Source organism: Saimiri boliviensis, chromosome 8 (assembly GCF_048565385.1).
Source record: "Saimiri boliviensis isolate mSaiBol1 chromosome 8, mSaiBol1.pri, whole genome shotgun sequence".
NCBI lineage: Eukaryota > Metazoa > Chordata > Mammalia > Primates > Cebidae > Saimiri > Saimiri boliviensis.
This window is the reverse complement of record NC_133456.1, coordinates 86,625,726-86,640,759: the sequence shown is the minus strand read 5'-3', so window position 1 is coordinate 86,640,759 and position 15,034 is coordinate 86,625,726. Positions and strand designations below refer to the sequence as shown.

General features: G+C 50.3%; 1 protein-coding gene and 1 long non-coding RNA gene across 3 annotated transcripts in view; one reads left to right on the top strand and one right to left on the bottom strand.

The window, feature by feature from the left end:
• Positions 1–2,268: 2,268 nt before the first annotated feature.
• LHFPL4 (LHFPL tetraspan subfamily member 4) overlaps positions 2,269–15,034 on the bottom strand; it is a 41,986-nt gene continuing 29,220 nt past the window's right edge. The window contains exons 3-5 of one of the 2 annotated variants that reach the window (XM_074404853.1): positions 8,164–8,400; positions 6,130–6,222; positions 2,269–4,692 (exon numbers count right to left, since the gene is read on the bottom strand). In XM_074404853.1, coding sequence (XP_074260954.1) covers positions 4,592–4,692; positions 6,130–6,222; positions 8,164–8,400 — 431 coding nt within the window. In that variant the 3' untranslated portion in view covers positions 2,269–4,591. The remainder of the gene's footprint in view (positions 4,693–6,129; positions 6,223–8,163; positions 8,401–15,034) is intronic. The other variant, XM_039479007.2, reaches the window with a different exon arrangement.
• Positions 9,932–15,034, top strand: part of LOC141585428 (uncharacterized) — a 31,282-nt gene continuing 26,179 nt past the window's right edge. Inside the window, exon 1 of the long non-coding RNA XR_012518888.1 lies at positions 9,932–10,632. This is a non-coding gene — a long non-coding RNA (uncharacterized LOC141585428). The remainder of the gene's footprint in view (positions 10,633–15,034) is intronic.

Below are 15,034 nucleotides of genomic sequence, written 5' to 3'. Positions count from 1 at the left end.
GTGAGCCACCTCGCCTGGCCCAATTTTATTTGGGCTGGCAATGCACCCAGATAACAGACCACATTTTTTCAGCCTCCTTTACAGTTATGTGGCCTATGTGACACAGTCCTATGGAATTTCCAGAAGTCTTTTATTTTATTTTATTTTTTTGAGACAGAGTCTTGCTCTGTCACCTACACTGGAGGGCAGTGGTGTGATCTTGGCTCACTGCAACCTACGCCTCCTGGGTTCAAGCGATTCTTCTGCCTCAGCCTCCCATGTAGGTGGGACTACGGGTGTGTGCCACCACACCTGGCTAATTTTTTGGTGTTTTTAGTAGAGATGGGTTTTCACCATGTTAGCCAGGATGGTCTCGATCTCCTGACCTCATGATCCTACTACCTCGGACTCCCAAAGTGCTGGGATTACAAGCTTGAACCACGGCACCCGGCCTGGAATTTCCAGAAGTCTTCTAATGAAATGTGGACCAAGTCACCAGAGCTGCAGCAGCCATGTTGGGCCACGAGGTGTTCTTGAGGATGTAGCCAGGATTGAAAATGGCAGCACACAAAGATAGAAGCCTGGGTTCTGGATAACACTAAGGGACGTATCAGTTGTGATCTACCCACCTCCGGGATTTATTTTTATTTTTTATGTGATGGTAGAATAAATTATCTTGTTCAGCCACAGTGGTAGGGCTCTGTTAATACCAGCCAAACATGATCCATGGGGTTGGAATCTGACCCCTCTTGATTCCAGTGACTCAGAGAAGCAGCAGCCAGCATGGGTGATAGAAAGTGTTTCTTTATTTGCATGTCATTCCACCTGCACTGAAGCTCAAACCCAGCAGCAGCAGAAGGGGTCAGGACCAAAATAAATGTTACCAAATTAGACAATGAACAGCGAGGACACACTCAGACAAAACTTACTAATGGGGTGTAGACAACATCAAGCTATCCTAACAGCACACAACACAGGCCCCCAGAGGCCTGCCCGTCAGAGCTCTGCGGAAGGACTGTGGCTCCCTTGTTCCCTGTTCAGGAAACTCCAGTCCTACCTAAAGGTTAGCCGTGAGCCAGGCAGGGGTCTGCAGAAGTTTCTCATGCTGGGAAGATCCCAGCTTCTCCAAAGACAGGGCATCCCTTTCTCAGTTCACACTGGAAGCTGGAGAAGGGTTGTTCCCCCTGTGCCCAAGCAGGATGTTCAAAAGGCCAGGGACTCTCCCCACAGCCTTATCTAAAAGTTCTCATCATCTTGGCAATTGCAGGCCTGAAAAGGATCTTGATTCTTTGGTCCTCACCCCCTCAGGAAAGCAGTTTTCCTCCATGGGTACCGGTCCCCAAAGACGAAAGTTTTCACAGCCCCAGTGCCCAGGACTCAATTGACCAGCACAGTGGGCCAGGGATTGAAACACCCCTAGGTTGTGGCTGCTGTGGCCTCTTCTGAGTCGTCAGATCAGGCAGAAAAAAGCAGGCAGACCCCTGATCTGGTCACAGTTAGAGGGAGACTTCTCTTGGGACCCGAAGCCAGAAGGCTCTAGGTTAGAGCCCAACAAGGCCCTCCTGGGGTGAGAAACAGGCACTGATCTCCTCTGCTTGACTCCTCCTGAAGTTTAAAGCCAAATTGCCCAATGAGAGCAGAGGCAAATCACAAAGTCCCCTCCCCATGATGTCTTCATTGCTCCAGGACGGCCCCCGCTGGAGCACCTGCCACCCACCCCGTCGACACCTCTGCAGGACCCATGGCCCTGGTCTATGGTTTGGTCCCCATCCTGACCTCTACCCCTTGCTTGTGTCACCTTAGGGTTCCTGCAAACTTCAGCCCACACAGCTCTGCCTTCCTGACCCCAAACTCCCTGGTGCCTCTCCCCCGGCTCTGCCAGAACGGCAGCTGGCCAGGCGCAGTGGCGTGGGAACGTTGTCAGGCTGCCCCATCAGGGAATTAGCCTCCCTCTTCTCCTCCATGTGCCTGTTAGGCCACTCCTAAGTCACCCAGATCCCCTCTGCCCTCTGAAGTGGTTTCCTCCACTCCAGTCTTCCCCAGAAGGATGGGGCTTTGGCTGCCTGTGCCCTGGGCCTCCAGCCTTTTGGCCTCTGAGGGGTCATTTCTACACCTCCCCCAACCAGGGCACAGGTTTGGTGGGTGTCCTTGGGGAACAAGGTATGGCCAAGACACCTAGTGGCAGGCGTCCTCAGGAGAAGAAGCCCTCCCCTCACCCAGTGCCCATACAGAGCCCCCCTCCTCATACCCCCGCATCCTGGCTCCTTCATCCCCCTTTCCTTCCCCTGCATCCCATTCTTGCCCCCAACCCACATCTTCATTTGCCTCTTCCCCCTCCTGAGTCCTTTTTCCGCCTTTCCATCCATTTCCCCTCCCCCACCCCAAGCTCTCAGGAAGCCTCTCAGCTGGCCTCTCATCTCTCTCTGTCTCTGCACCTGTCTCTCTTGATCTCTCCTCCTCGCACTATCTCTGTGCCTCCGTCCACCTCGCTCCTTCTCTACTCATCTCTCATCGCCCTGTCTCTGCACCCCTCCTCTCCGCAGCCCAGTGTCTTCCCCTATTCCGAGTCGCTTGCTCTGCCACTCCCCTCACTCTCTCCCAACTCTGCTCTCCCCTTCCAGTGCTGGGCTTTGGTTTGCATCTTTGAGAAACTCCCTCCTGCCTCCACTCCCTCCCACGGGGCTTCCAGCACCCTCGCATTTAACTGGGACCCGCTGTCTCGCAGCGCCCCTACCCCAGGCCGCCTGCCCGGGAAGGCGCTGGCAGGGACGAGGAGCCCAGAGCTGGGATCAGAGCACTGTGGGGAGGCATTTGCCCCGGAGGAGTGAGTGGAGGAGTGGTGTGAGGACTTGTAAGTTACAAGTGGCAGGAACCCACCAGGCCCCAGCATCTGATTCTGGCTAGGGTCCAGAGTGGGGAGACCGGCAGAGGACTTCTAGGTTCTTTCTTAGAAACCCTAACTCTCAGGTCCAAGTCCTGTGGAAATGAACACAAGGTTGGCAAACACATGGCACTCAAGCGGTCCCCTCCCCTCTGCTGAAGCCCGCAGAGGCGGCATCTCCGGCAGCCTGCAGGGTGCCCCCCAGGCTGCAAGGACGAACGCCTCCGAGGCCTGTTCGACCAGGGGACGCTGGACGAACCCAGTCTGCACCAGCAGGGAGTGCTGAGGGGAGCTGTCCAGGTCCCAGGGTGGAGAGGATCCCGGGCGAGATGGCTCTGCCATCAGACTCACAGGGGAATGAGGGGTTCAAAAAACACCAGGACCCTCCCTCACCTGCTCCCTGCCAAGGGGGAGGAAGATGCCCCCACAGTGGGAGGAGGGGGGAGAAACTTCTCACCTGCCCCTTTAACACACACACGCTCACACACGCACTCACACGCACACACGCACACACATACACATACACTCATGCCTCGGCTCCAAGCACTGCCCATAGGTGCAGACCTGGGCATACTGTAGCAAGGCGAGAGGTGGGCCAGGAGGAGGAAGAGGCTGGGACAGGGTAACAAGGCCTGGGGGGGGGACAGGGGTACCCTGTTCAGAGATGACCTGCAAGTTCAAGTTATGCAGAAAAGTATCAAAGAGACAAGACAGTCTCTGCCCTTGGTAGATGCCTGGGGTGTGGAGGGCATGAGAAGGGGCAGAAGGGGTAATGCATCCCCTAATTCCCCACCTCTGGGGCCCCTCCACATCCCCCAACCCTGACAATAGGGCCAAGAAGTCTGTGCTGTACAAAACAGGCCAGGGTCAAGGGTCCAGTCATTGGTGAGACATCCCAGCAGAGAGGAGGCCTGGGCAAAACAGGCCAAGGTCAAGGGCTGAGTCATTGGTGAGATGTCCCAGCAGAGAGGAAGAGGCGGCCAGGCTGGCCCAGGCTGAGCAGCTTCTAAGCTCCAGCTGCCGAGGCCACGTGGCTGCTCCCACTGCCTCCAGAGCCTGAAGGTCTTTTCTCAGACTCTGGGCTGATCAGGGCCCCAGTCTGCAGCTGACAGCGAGGCCCTGTGCGTCCGTCCCTCGGTGCAGCTCTCCCTCAGGGTGAGCTGGGAGCAGGCTGGAACGGAGCAGAGGAGGTCCCAGGGGAGACTGTGGCACCTGGAGCTTTGTGGCAGATGTGGTAGAACATCAGCAAAAAAAAAAAAAAAAAAAAAAAAGTAGGAAAGAGTCCAGCCCACCCTGGGGCAGTATCTAGAATAAATTTTTTGAGGAGGCGGAGACCAGAGGAGATGTGGATACAGCCAGGCGGCAGCCCTCCAGACTGAGGGGGCCTGGGGAGCTGGAACTACTGCTCTGCTCTCCTTGGGGATCTGCAGGGACCTCCAGGCCAGTCTATAGAGAGGAGAGGAGAAGCCCAAGGGATTGGGTGGATGCAGACTCCCTTAGCTTAAATTGAGGGAGGAACAAGAATTAGACCCTCCCAGGGTCTGGAGGGCCTCGTCCCTCCCCCAGGCCGCATCCAGGCTCTCCTTTCCTCAAAGCCTGGAGCTCGCAGGGTAGTCAGTGAGGAGTGAGTCTGAGATCAGGGTCTTCCCTCGGAGCTTCAATGGAGTGACGAGAGGGCAGGAGGCAGGACAAGCTGAGGTCAGGCCAATTCCTGGGCTGTGATGCCAGCCTTCAGGGTCCCTGTGAGTGAGCCACAGGGCAGGGAAGGACTCCCCATCCGGAGACATCACCCCCGGGCCGCAACACGGAGCTTACTGTAGAGCCCACAAAATCTAAGAAAGAGAGAGAGGGAGAGAGAATTAGAGAAAGTCAGAGGCTGCCAGGGCATTCGGGCTTTCCTTGCATATTCTCCAGGGCAAAAGTGGGCAGAGAGCCTGAGTGCAGTGGCTCACACCTATAATCCCAGCTCTTTGGGAGGCTGAGGTTGGTGGATCACTTGAGGTCAGGAGTTCGAGACCAGCCTGATCAAAATGGAGAAACCCTGTCTCTACCAAAAATACAAAAAATTAGCCAGGTACAATGGTGCATGCCTGTAATTCCAGCTACTTGGGAGGCTAAGGCAGGACAATCGCTTGAACCCAGGAGGCAGAGACTGCAGTGAGCCAAGATCACACCACTGCAGTCCAGCTTGGGCAACAAGAGTAAAACTCCATCTCAAAAAAAGTAAAAGGGTCAGAGGGGCAAATTGCTCAAGTGCTGAAATCCCAGCCTCGCCTGACCAGCAGGATGGCCTTGAGCAAGCCACTTAACCCCTCTGAGCCCTGATTTTCTCATCTGAAAAACGAGGATCATAGCCTACCTCACAGGGTAATTCCGAAGGGTCAGAAAGAGACAAATAATGCCAGCCAAGAACTTAACAGTGTTTAGTACATAGAATATGCTGGAAATTGAAGCAATTTATTGTATTTTTTTCTTGGGTTCCAGAGGTCTTTTTAAATTTTTTAAAAATTTCGATCTTTTTAATAGAAATTGGGTTTTGTTACATCATCCAGGCTGGTCTTGAACTCGTGGGCTCAAGCGATCCTCCTGCCTCAGCCTGGTAGCTGGAACGACACATATGTGCCACGGCTGTTGGCTCAGAGGTCTTTGGGTCAAAACTGAAGTGTGAGGCTCACTCATCATGAACTCCCAGTGAGGGACGGAGACTCCCTGGACACTCAAGGGAGGAAAACTGGGGCTCCTTTACATCAATTTTAAACACTGAGTTGTTAGAGGGCTTTGGGGAGGGAGAGGAGGGACACTAACGGGGGCCACCTCACACTAGTCACAGCCACACCCCTTAGGCCAGATCAGTCTTAGTCTTGCACTTCTGGAAACTACCACCAGAGGGCAGGCCTTGATTTCACACCAAGTCCACAGAAAACTCTGGGTCTGAGAGACCGCATCAGGTATTTAGGACCTGCCTCTGACTACAAATGAGCAGATCGGCATCCCAGGACAGCTCCCAAAGCCGTGCAGGAAATCTCTGGCCTCACCAGGTTGAGACAGGCAGCATGACAGCGGGGAAGAGCTTGGGCTTTGGACTTGGACCTGGGTTCAGATTCTGCTTTCACCACTTAAGTGACCTTGGGCAAGTTACTGGAGCTCTGGGGTTCTCTGAAACCTGGCCTTTTTCTTTATTGTATTTAATGCTACTTGATATATATGAATATTTATATGCAATACACTAATTATAAAGCATACAATGTATCAGGTAATGTGGCTCACACCTGTAATCTCAGCACTTTGGGAGGCCAAGGCAGAAGGATTGCTTGAAGCCAGGAGTTCAAGACCAGCCTGGGCAACATGGGGAAACCTCGTCTCTACAAAAAATACAAAAATTAGTCAGGCGTGATGGTGCGTGCCTGTAGTCCCAGCCACTCAGAAGGCTGAGGCAGGAGGGTTGCTTAAGTCCAGGAGTTTGAGGCTATAGTGAGCTATGACTACACCACTGTACTCCAGCCTGAGCAACAGAGTGAGACCCCTCCACCACCCTGATCTCTTATAAACACTGGTGAGCTCACCATTCAATAACTATAACTCAGCCAGGTGGTTCATGCCTGTAATCCCAACACTTTGGGAGGCTGAGACAAGCAGATCACTTGAGGCCAGGAATTTGAGACCAACCTGGCCAACATGGTGAAACACCATCTCTACTAAAAATACAGTTAGCCGGGTGTGGTGGTGCATGCCTGTAATCCCAGCTACTCAGGAGATTGAGGCACAAGGATCACTTGAACCTGCGTGCAAAGTAGAAAAGTTCCTTTTTAAAGTTACCTTTCTTGTTAAAGAATAAGTGTGCTAATAATTGTGTTAAACCCTATCCTATGTAGCTGCCGGACATGCTGAGCTTACAGGCATATAGCACATTCCATGTCCTTGTACTTTAACCAAGATATCTGTGCTGAATGTGCTCACAGGCATGTGCCAGCTCTCCATTGCTTTTACTTGTTTAGAAAAGTTTAAATTGTGAGGTCTGGCTGCAGCCAACAGAGATCAGACACAGCAGTAAGGACGACCCCAAATGCGTAAAAAATAAATTTGTGTCTCCCTTTGTTCTTTGTACTCTCGTGGTACGATGGCTACTGGGAGTACCCTTCCTGCAGTCCAGGAAGTAAAAACTGCTTTGCTGAAAAATCCTTTGTCTCAGTGCTGATTTTTCTTTGTGGCACTGAACATCTATTTTTAGCAACCTGGGAGGTAGAAGTTGCAGTGAGCCCAGACCGTGCCACTGCGCTCCAGCCTGGGCAACTGAGCAAGACTCTATCTCAAGGAAAAAAAAAAAAGAAAGAACTATAACTCTACCCATAATTTGCATATACCTCCATGCTCCATCTCATGTACCTGACCTCCTCCCCTTCCATCATCAACACAAATGACTGTCATCTTATCTTTCAAATTTATTATTTCTTTGCTTTTTAAAAAAAAATATTGCCACAAATACATGTGTGTTTAAACAATATATTGCTTCATTTTGCTTAGTTTCAAGCTCAATAAATATATCACTCTGTCATCTTCTGGAACTTGTTTTTTTTCTCCCTCTCTTAATATTATATTGCTGAGATACATCCTCTGTGGTACATATAACTGAAGTGTGACATTTCACAGCTGTGAGCTGCCCTGTGATGGGAACATGCCACATGTCTTTATCCGGCCTCCCGTCCATGGCCATTAGGTTGTTTCTAGTTGTTTGCTATAGCGTAGTTGCAGCCACCAGCACCCCTGCACACTTGTTATGGGTTTGTACCCGAGGAGGGTTCACTGGATCATAGGCAAATGATCAGATCTGAGGAAGAATGCCAAATAATTTAAAAGGTGGCTGTACTGCCAGGTTTCTTCTTCTTCTGCTGCTGCTGCTGCTGCTTCTTTTTTTGAGATAGCCTCTCACTCTATCATCCAGGATGGAGTGCAGTGGCATAGTCACAGCTCACTGCAGCCACAACTTCCCAGGCTCAGGTGATCCTCTCACCTCAGCCTCCTGAGTAGCTGGGACCACAGGCACTCACCACCACGCCCAGATGGTTTTTGTATTTTTGGAGGGAGGGGGTTTCGCCATGTTGGCCAGGCTGCTCTCAAACTCCTGGGCTCAAGTGATCCACCTGCCTTGGCTTCCCAAAGCGTGCTGGAATTACAGGCATGAACCACTGTGCCCAGCCAGGGTTTCCAACTCATGCATCCCTCTTACTCCTTTTATTTGAAGTTGTCCCGCCTCCCCGGAGCAGGCCTGGCTCCCTCCGATGCCCCCCATCCCACAGCACACTCGCCTTTGTTCTCCGGCTTAAGCTCCTCCTGCAGCAGGTCTGTTTGCCGGTTGCCCAGCACGAAGGCGAGGAAGGAGAGGATGAGGGCGTTGAGGATGCCGATGATAGCCAGGATGTATGCCCAGCGCACCGAACAGTCCCCCAGGGAGTACTTCCCCGTCTTGGCCCCACACATGTCCCGGATGGTCTCGGCGTCCCAGCCGTCAGGAAAGATCATGCAGCCCAGGACGAGGCACAGAGCTGAGGGGCACGAGCACCGGGCCCACCACCACGGTCAGGAAGGAAGAGAATAAGATCATTACTCCCTAGTGTCTGCAGTCTGGGCCAGGTATTATTGCAGGAACATCAACCCAACCACGTGCTTGTTACCCACTTCCAGAGAGGGAAAGGGAGAGGGTGGAGGCAGGGAAAAGAGAGAGAGAAAGAGGTCTAGGATGAGTAGTAGAAGCTTTCTGGAACCCGAAACGCCCCCGCCCTCCCCCATCAGATCAACTTCTTCTCCAGGAAGCCTTCTGGGAATATGAGAAAACAGCTATCCACAGCCACCTCCTTCAACTTCCTCTAGCATCGGGACCAACTCCCTCTCCCATCATCAGTATAATTGTTGAGACGGAGTCTCTCTCTGTCGCCCAGGCTGGAGTGCAATGGTGAGATCTCGGCTCACTCTAACCTCCACCTCCAGGGCTCGAGCAATACTCAGAAGGCCTTAGTCTCCTGAGTAGCTGGGACTACAGATGCCGCCCACCATGCCCAGTTCATTTTTGTATTTTTAGAAGAGACGGAGTTTAACATGTTGGCCAGGCTGGTCTCAAACTCGCAACCTCAAGTGATCTCCCCGCCCCAGCCTCCCAAAGTTCTGGGATTACAGGTGTAAGCCACCATGCCCATCCTCATTGTTCTTCATTTTTTAAATTCTTGTCATTCACTCATCAGATGTTTATTGGGCACTGTTTTCCTTTCATTCACGATGCTGGAATACATAGCATTCATGCAATTGAGCACTTTGCTAGGAGCACAGACTGTGGAGAGCCAATGATAGGACTTAGCCTAGTTCTTCCCCTAACTTGGCTGTATGACCTTAGGAGATGCCACCAAACTTGAACAGGCCTGTTTCAGTCAATACCCTGGTACTTACCTCACAGGGCTATTAGGAGGATTAAATGAAGTAATTCGTGCAAGAAACTTAGCACAGTGCCAGGCACTCAGGTCATATTTACCCGGGTCTACCATATGCCAGGCACTAGACCAGGCCTAGGAGGTAGGATACTTGGATTTTAGCTGCGTGGAGCTTGCAATGTAGTATGGGGAGAGGTGCGTAATAGCAAAGCAATTAAGAAGTCTGGGTCTCAAATCCTGGCTTAGTTATTTTCTAGATGTGCCACGCTGATCAAATTCTTTCACCTTTAAGCCTCAGTTTCCTCATCTGTACAATGGGAATAATGATGGTATCCTCAAGTGGTTGTAAAGATTACAGAAGGCAGCAAAATGTAAAAGTGCCTGGCACAGTAAGTTCTGGGTAAATCTTGGCTGTTATCAAAACCAGTTATAACGGCAAAAGCAATAATTACCTAAGAAAGTAATACAGAGAGTTGGTTTCAGGTGAGGAGGACAAAGGCAAAGAAGAGGAGAAGGGGCAGGCTCAGAAGGGCTTGGGCAATGGTTTCCCAGCTAGCATCCACCTGCTTTGGATTTAGCGATCCACCTGTCCCAATCCCAGCCCAGGTGGGCCCTCAGTCAGCACTTAGCCTAGCGGATGAGGCCCACGCCTGAGCTAATCAGCACAATGTGTTCCTCTAGTAACAGTGATTGGCTTGAAGAGCGGCACGTGCTGCATCACAGGGCAGTCAGAACCCCCGGGTTTGGCAGGCCACTGTGGAGACGAGGATCTTCCTCTCCACCAGCTCCGTCACCAGCTTGATGGGGCCCTCGTACTGTCAGTCCTGCCAGCATTTGGGTTACTGTGTCTGAGACCCAAAGGTTCCACAGGGCTCTGTTTGGAACCGTGGGGACCTTGAGCCTGCACCAGGCCCCTGGGGTGCTTAGCCTGGGCTTTAGATGACAGCAATGTAAAGTGGGGGTGGCGGTCAGCTCCGCCCAGTGTCCACCTGGCCCATCTAGTCCCCAGGGTGTGAGGCAGTCCTTGGCTGTGCCAGATCCTTCCCACATCTACCGTGGAGGGAATGCTCCCAGGCCCCAGCCTCCTCTGGCTTCCAATGGGGTGGGCCCTCCTCCCCACCGTGGCACTGCCAGATTCAGCCAGTCCTCCCCTTCTCCCCAACTCGTGCTCTTCTTCCAGGTGCAAGCTCTCCTACAATACTGTGGTCACACAGGCACTGCAGCAGGGCTCCTCCCCCCGCCAACGCTCCTCCTCCGAGACAATTCTCCACTCCAGCGGACCTCACCACCTAAGGGCTGGGAGAAGAGTTCCAGGCAAAGGGAATGGCAAAAACAAAGTCCTGTGGTGAGAACAAGGTGGGTGAGTTAAAGAATAAGCAACTTTGAACAGGCCAGAGCCGGCGTCCCAGAGCTCTGGGAAAAGTCAGGGCTGGTCATGCAAATTTGGGAACTGTGGGCACTCGTAGGTATTTACATCCCCAGGAATGGAAGTGGTGGAAATTGAAGAGAAGGCTTAGGACTGAGCCGTGTGCTCCAGCATTAACAGGGCGGGAGGAGGAGGAGGAGGGGCCTGCAGAGGTTTGGCCATCCATCTCCCCACATAGGCCTGCACTTTTCCAGATCGTCCAGGACCCTATGTGAAAGGACAGGCGGGTCAAACGCCAAGGAAGGGAAGGGGGCAGGGCAAGGAGTGGTCTCAGCCCGTCCTTCCCCTGCTCTCGGAGTCCCCAGGGCCCTTTCCCAGGCAGGTGTGCGCCTGCCTCCCTATTCCCAGGGTCTAAATCTCCAGCAAGAGGCAGGAGTGGGAAAGAGCCTGAGGAGGGGCAAATCCACACCGTCCCTTCGTCCTCTCTCTGGCCGTCCACTCCCAAGGTGCCAGATGCGCGGGTCCCGGCCGGGAGCATCCCCATCTCCATGGAAACCGTGCCTGCATCCTGGCGCTCCCAGCAGCACGACGCCGGCTCCTGCAGGCGGTCCTCCCTTCTGCAACCCGAGCACTGAGGCCTCAGGGAGGTTTTCTTCCCTTTGCTTTCTGCCTGCACGTTTTCTTTCTCTCTCTCTCTCTCTCTCTCTCTCTCTCTCTCTCTCTCTCTCTCTTTCTTCTCTCTTCTCTCTCTTCTCGCTCTCTTCCTTCCGATTCTTCATAGTAGAGGCCAACCAGTGCATTGTGGGATACTTAATATCATCCCTGGCCTCTACCCACCAGATGCCAGGGCCACCACCCACCCCAGTCATAATGATTAAAAACTGTCAGTTGAGCATGGGTGGCTCACACCTGTAGCCCCAGCACATTGGGAGGCCAAGGTGGGAGAATCACTTGAGGTCAAGAGTTTAAGACCATCCTGGAGCAACATGGTAAAAACCCACATCTACAAAAATTAGCTGGGCATGGTGGCATGCACCTGTAGTCCCAGGTCCTCAGGAGGCTGAGGTGGGAGGATTGCTTGAGCTGGAAGGTCGAAGCTGCAGTGAGCCAAGATTGCTCAACTGCACTAACAGCCTGGGCAACAGAGAGACATAGTCTCCAAAAAAAAAAAAAAAAAAAAAAAAGAGTCCCCAATGAGGGGATTATCCCTGGCTGAGAACCACTAGCGTAGGGGCCAAAGCCCTAGGATGAGGGGTCTCTATCCATCTACCCCACAGTCCCACTGACTTTCTCTGCCCCAAGCAGCCAGGAGGTATTATGACAAAAGATGAACAATATTAATATTTTTAATATTGTTATTTAATATTAATTTTCATTAATTTTATTTTTAAATTAATTTAAAATTAAATTTTAATTTAATTAAAATTAATTTAATATTAATATTTTAAATATTGTGATAATATTGTTAAAGATAGTGTTGAGTGGCCGGGTGTAATGGCTGACGCCTGTAATCCCAGCACCTTGGGAGGTCGAGATAGGTGGATCACCTGAGGTCAGGAGTTCCAGACCAGCCTGGTCAACATGGTGAAACCCCTGTCTTTTCTAAAGATAAAAAAATTAGCTGGGCATGGAGGTGCATGCCTGTAATCCCAGCTACTTGGGAGGCTGAGGCAGGAGAATTGCTCTAACCCAGAAGATGGAGATTGCAGTGAGCCAAGATCGCACCACTGCACTCCAGCCTGGGTGACAGAGCAAGACTCTATCTCAAAAAAAAAAAAGTGTTGAGTACTTAACTATGTGCTAGGGTGCTAAGCTTCTGATGTTCGTTATCTCATTTAATCTTATTATTAATTTAAAAAATCCATGAGATGGGAAAAAATACCACCCTCATTATACTGATGAGGAAACTGAGGCTCAGAGGTACCAAGTGTCTTATCCAATGTCACTCAGCTAGTAAATGGGGGAATCTATTCAAGCACAGAGAGTTCCTTATTGCATGTTTTTTCTTTGAATAAACTCATTTTTAACTTAGATGCATTTGCTTAAAAAGTAAATTTAAATTACTTTCAAAGAAAAGGAAACCAGGATCATCTGCCATAAATAGAAAAACACTATAAATATAGGTATAATGAAATCAAAACAATGTTCTTAGAATCTAGCTAGATACTTCTGCCTGCTGAGTGCTCTGAGCCCAAGGGCCGATTCCTCTTTGTTTGAAAGACCTGTTAGTAAGTGTGAGAGGTGTTAAAGATGCATTGGCCCCAAACTGAAACTTTCTCCTTAAAGTTATAGAAGAAATTGGAAATGGAACCACGTGTTCGCCACTGGCTGCCCGAGGCATCTTGCATGTGTCCTGTGTTTGGGAAACACGCCCCACTTTGTCCTGCCTCTATCCTTTACGTGGTGATTTTAGGCAGTCAGTTTCTCCCTCTAGGCCTCAGTTTCTTCCCGGATGAAATGAGGATCATGGGATCTGCCCAACCCACTTCATAGAGCTTTTGTGAGAATCAAATGAGAGATGCGAAGTGGCGTGACAAATTCATAAGCATGGAGTGTGAGCGGGTCATGATGACTCTTGGCAGAGTAGGAAAAAAGTCCTGAACAAAGGGTTTTTTTCTAGATATTCAAGAAATGTTAACAATGGCTGCCTGGGGAAGGAGGTAAGTTTGTTTTTTTGCAATGTAACCATGACAGAGACAAATTGCTTGCTACAATATCTATTCATCCTCCTTAGTATTTAGAACCCCCAATTTTTAGCTAAGACCTTGACTGTAGAAAATAAAAACTGCATTTTCCAACCTCCCTTACAGCGACTAAGCAAAATAAATGTAGATGTGTTTCGTGACGTTAAGGAAACAACTTTATACAAACAGATTTATAAAGATGCTACCAGGTACTCTTTGTCCCATATTTCTTCATTGCTTTCTCCATCCAGCTGCCTGGAATGCAGATGTGATGGTCAGGAATCTAACAGGCATCTTTGACAATAAAGATAGGGACCACACCCCAGGAGTGGTGAAGCAGAAAGCAGGAAGTTGCTAATGACTTCAGGCCCTATGATACCAGCTCTGGACTGCCTCACTCTGGGGCATTTGTTTTATATAAGAGATAATAACCTTGAGTCATTTATTTTATTTTGTTTTGTTTTTGAGACAGTCTTGCTCTGTCACTGAGGCTGGAGTGCAGTGGTGGGATCATGGCTCACTGCAGCCTCGAACTCCTGCAATCCTCCCTTCTCAGCCTCCCAAGTAGCTGGGACCACATGCATCTGCCACCATGGTCAGCTAAATAAAATTTTTTTTTGGTAGAGACAGGGTCTTGCTATGTTGCCCAGGCTGGTTTCGAATTCCTGGCCTCAAGTGATCCTCCCACCTTGGCCTCCCAAAGAGCTGGGATTACAGATGTGAACTACTGCACTCAGCCTTGGATCATTAAACCACAATTATTTTGATTTTTCATATCACATGTAGACAAACCTAGTCCTAACTGGCATAACGTTGTATTCTTTTTGAATTTTTTATCATGTGTATTTATGGGGAAAAATCATTTAACTGTATGTCACTGGGCAAGTCTCTTCACCTCTTGGTGATACCTACTTCTCAAAGCCGCAAAGTAGACTGAGTGGTCACCATCATTGACTGTAATGGTGGGACGCCTCCACTGGTTTTGGAGTGTGAGAGTGGCACGTGCACTCTTGTAATTGTACTTATCCCTTGACTGAACTTTATCCTATGGCTATTCCCTTGTGTGTACAAAAGGATGAATACAAGGGTGTTCACTGCATTACCATCTAGAACAAGGGACCAAAAACATGGCTACTAAGAGGCATCTGGCTATATAACTTATGGTGGTATCTATGCCATGGCATAGTATTAATCCATTTAATTGAATTGAGTACAGTTGTATATGTTGTCATGGAAATTTTTTTTTTTTTTTTTTTTTTTTTTTGAGACAGAGTCTTGCTCTGTTGCCAGGTTGGAGTGCAGTGGGGCAATCTCTGCTCACTGTAACCTCCACCTCTTGAGTTCAAGTGATTCTCCTGCCTCAACCTCTGGAGTAGCTGGGACTGCAGACATGTGCCACCATGCCCAGTTAATTTTTGTATTTTTAGTAGAGACAGGGTTTCACCCTGTTGGCCATGATGCTTTTGATCTGTTGACCTCATGATCCACCCACCTCAGCCTCCAAAAGTGCTGGGATTATAGGCATGAACCACTGTGCCCAGCCCGTGGAAAATCTTCTAAGATATATTAATAAATAAAAAGAAGGAGGCCAGGAGCGGTGGCTCATGCCTGTAATCCCAGCACTTTGGGAGGCTGAGGCAGGCGGATCACCTGAGGTTGAGAGTTCAAGACCAGCTTGACCAACATGCAGAAACTCTGTCTCTACTAA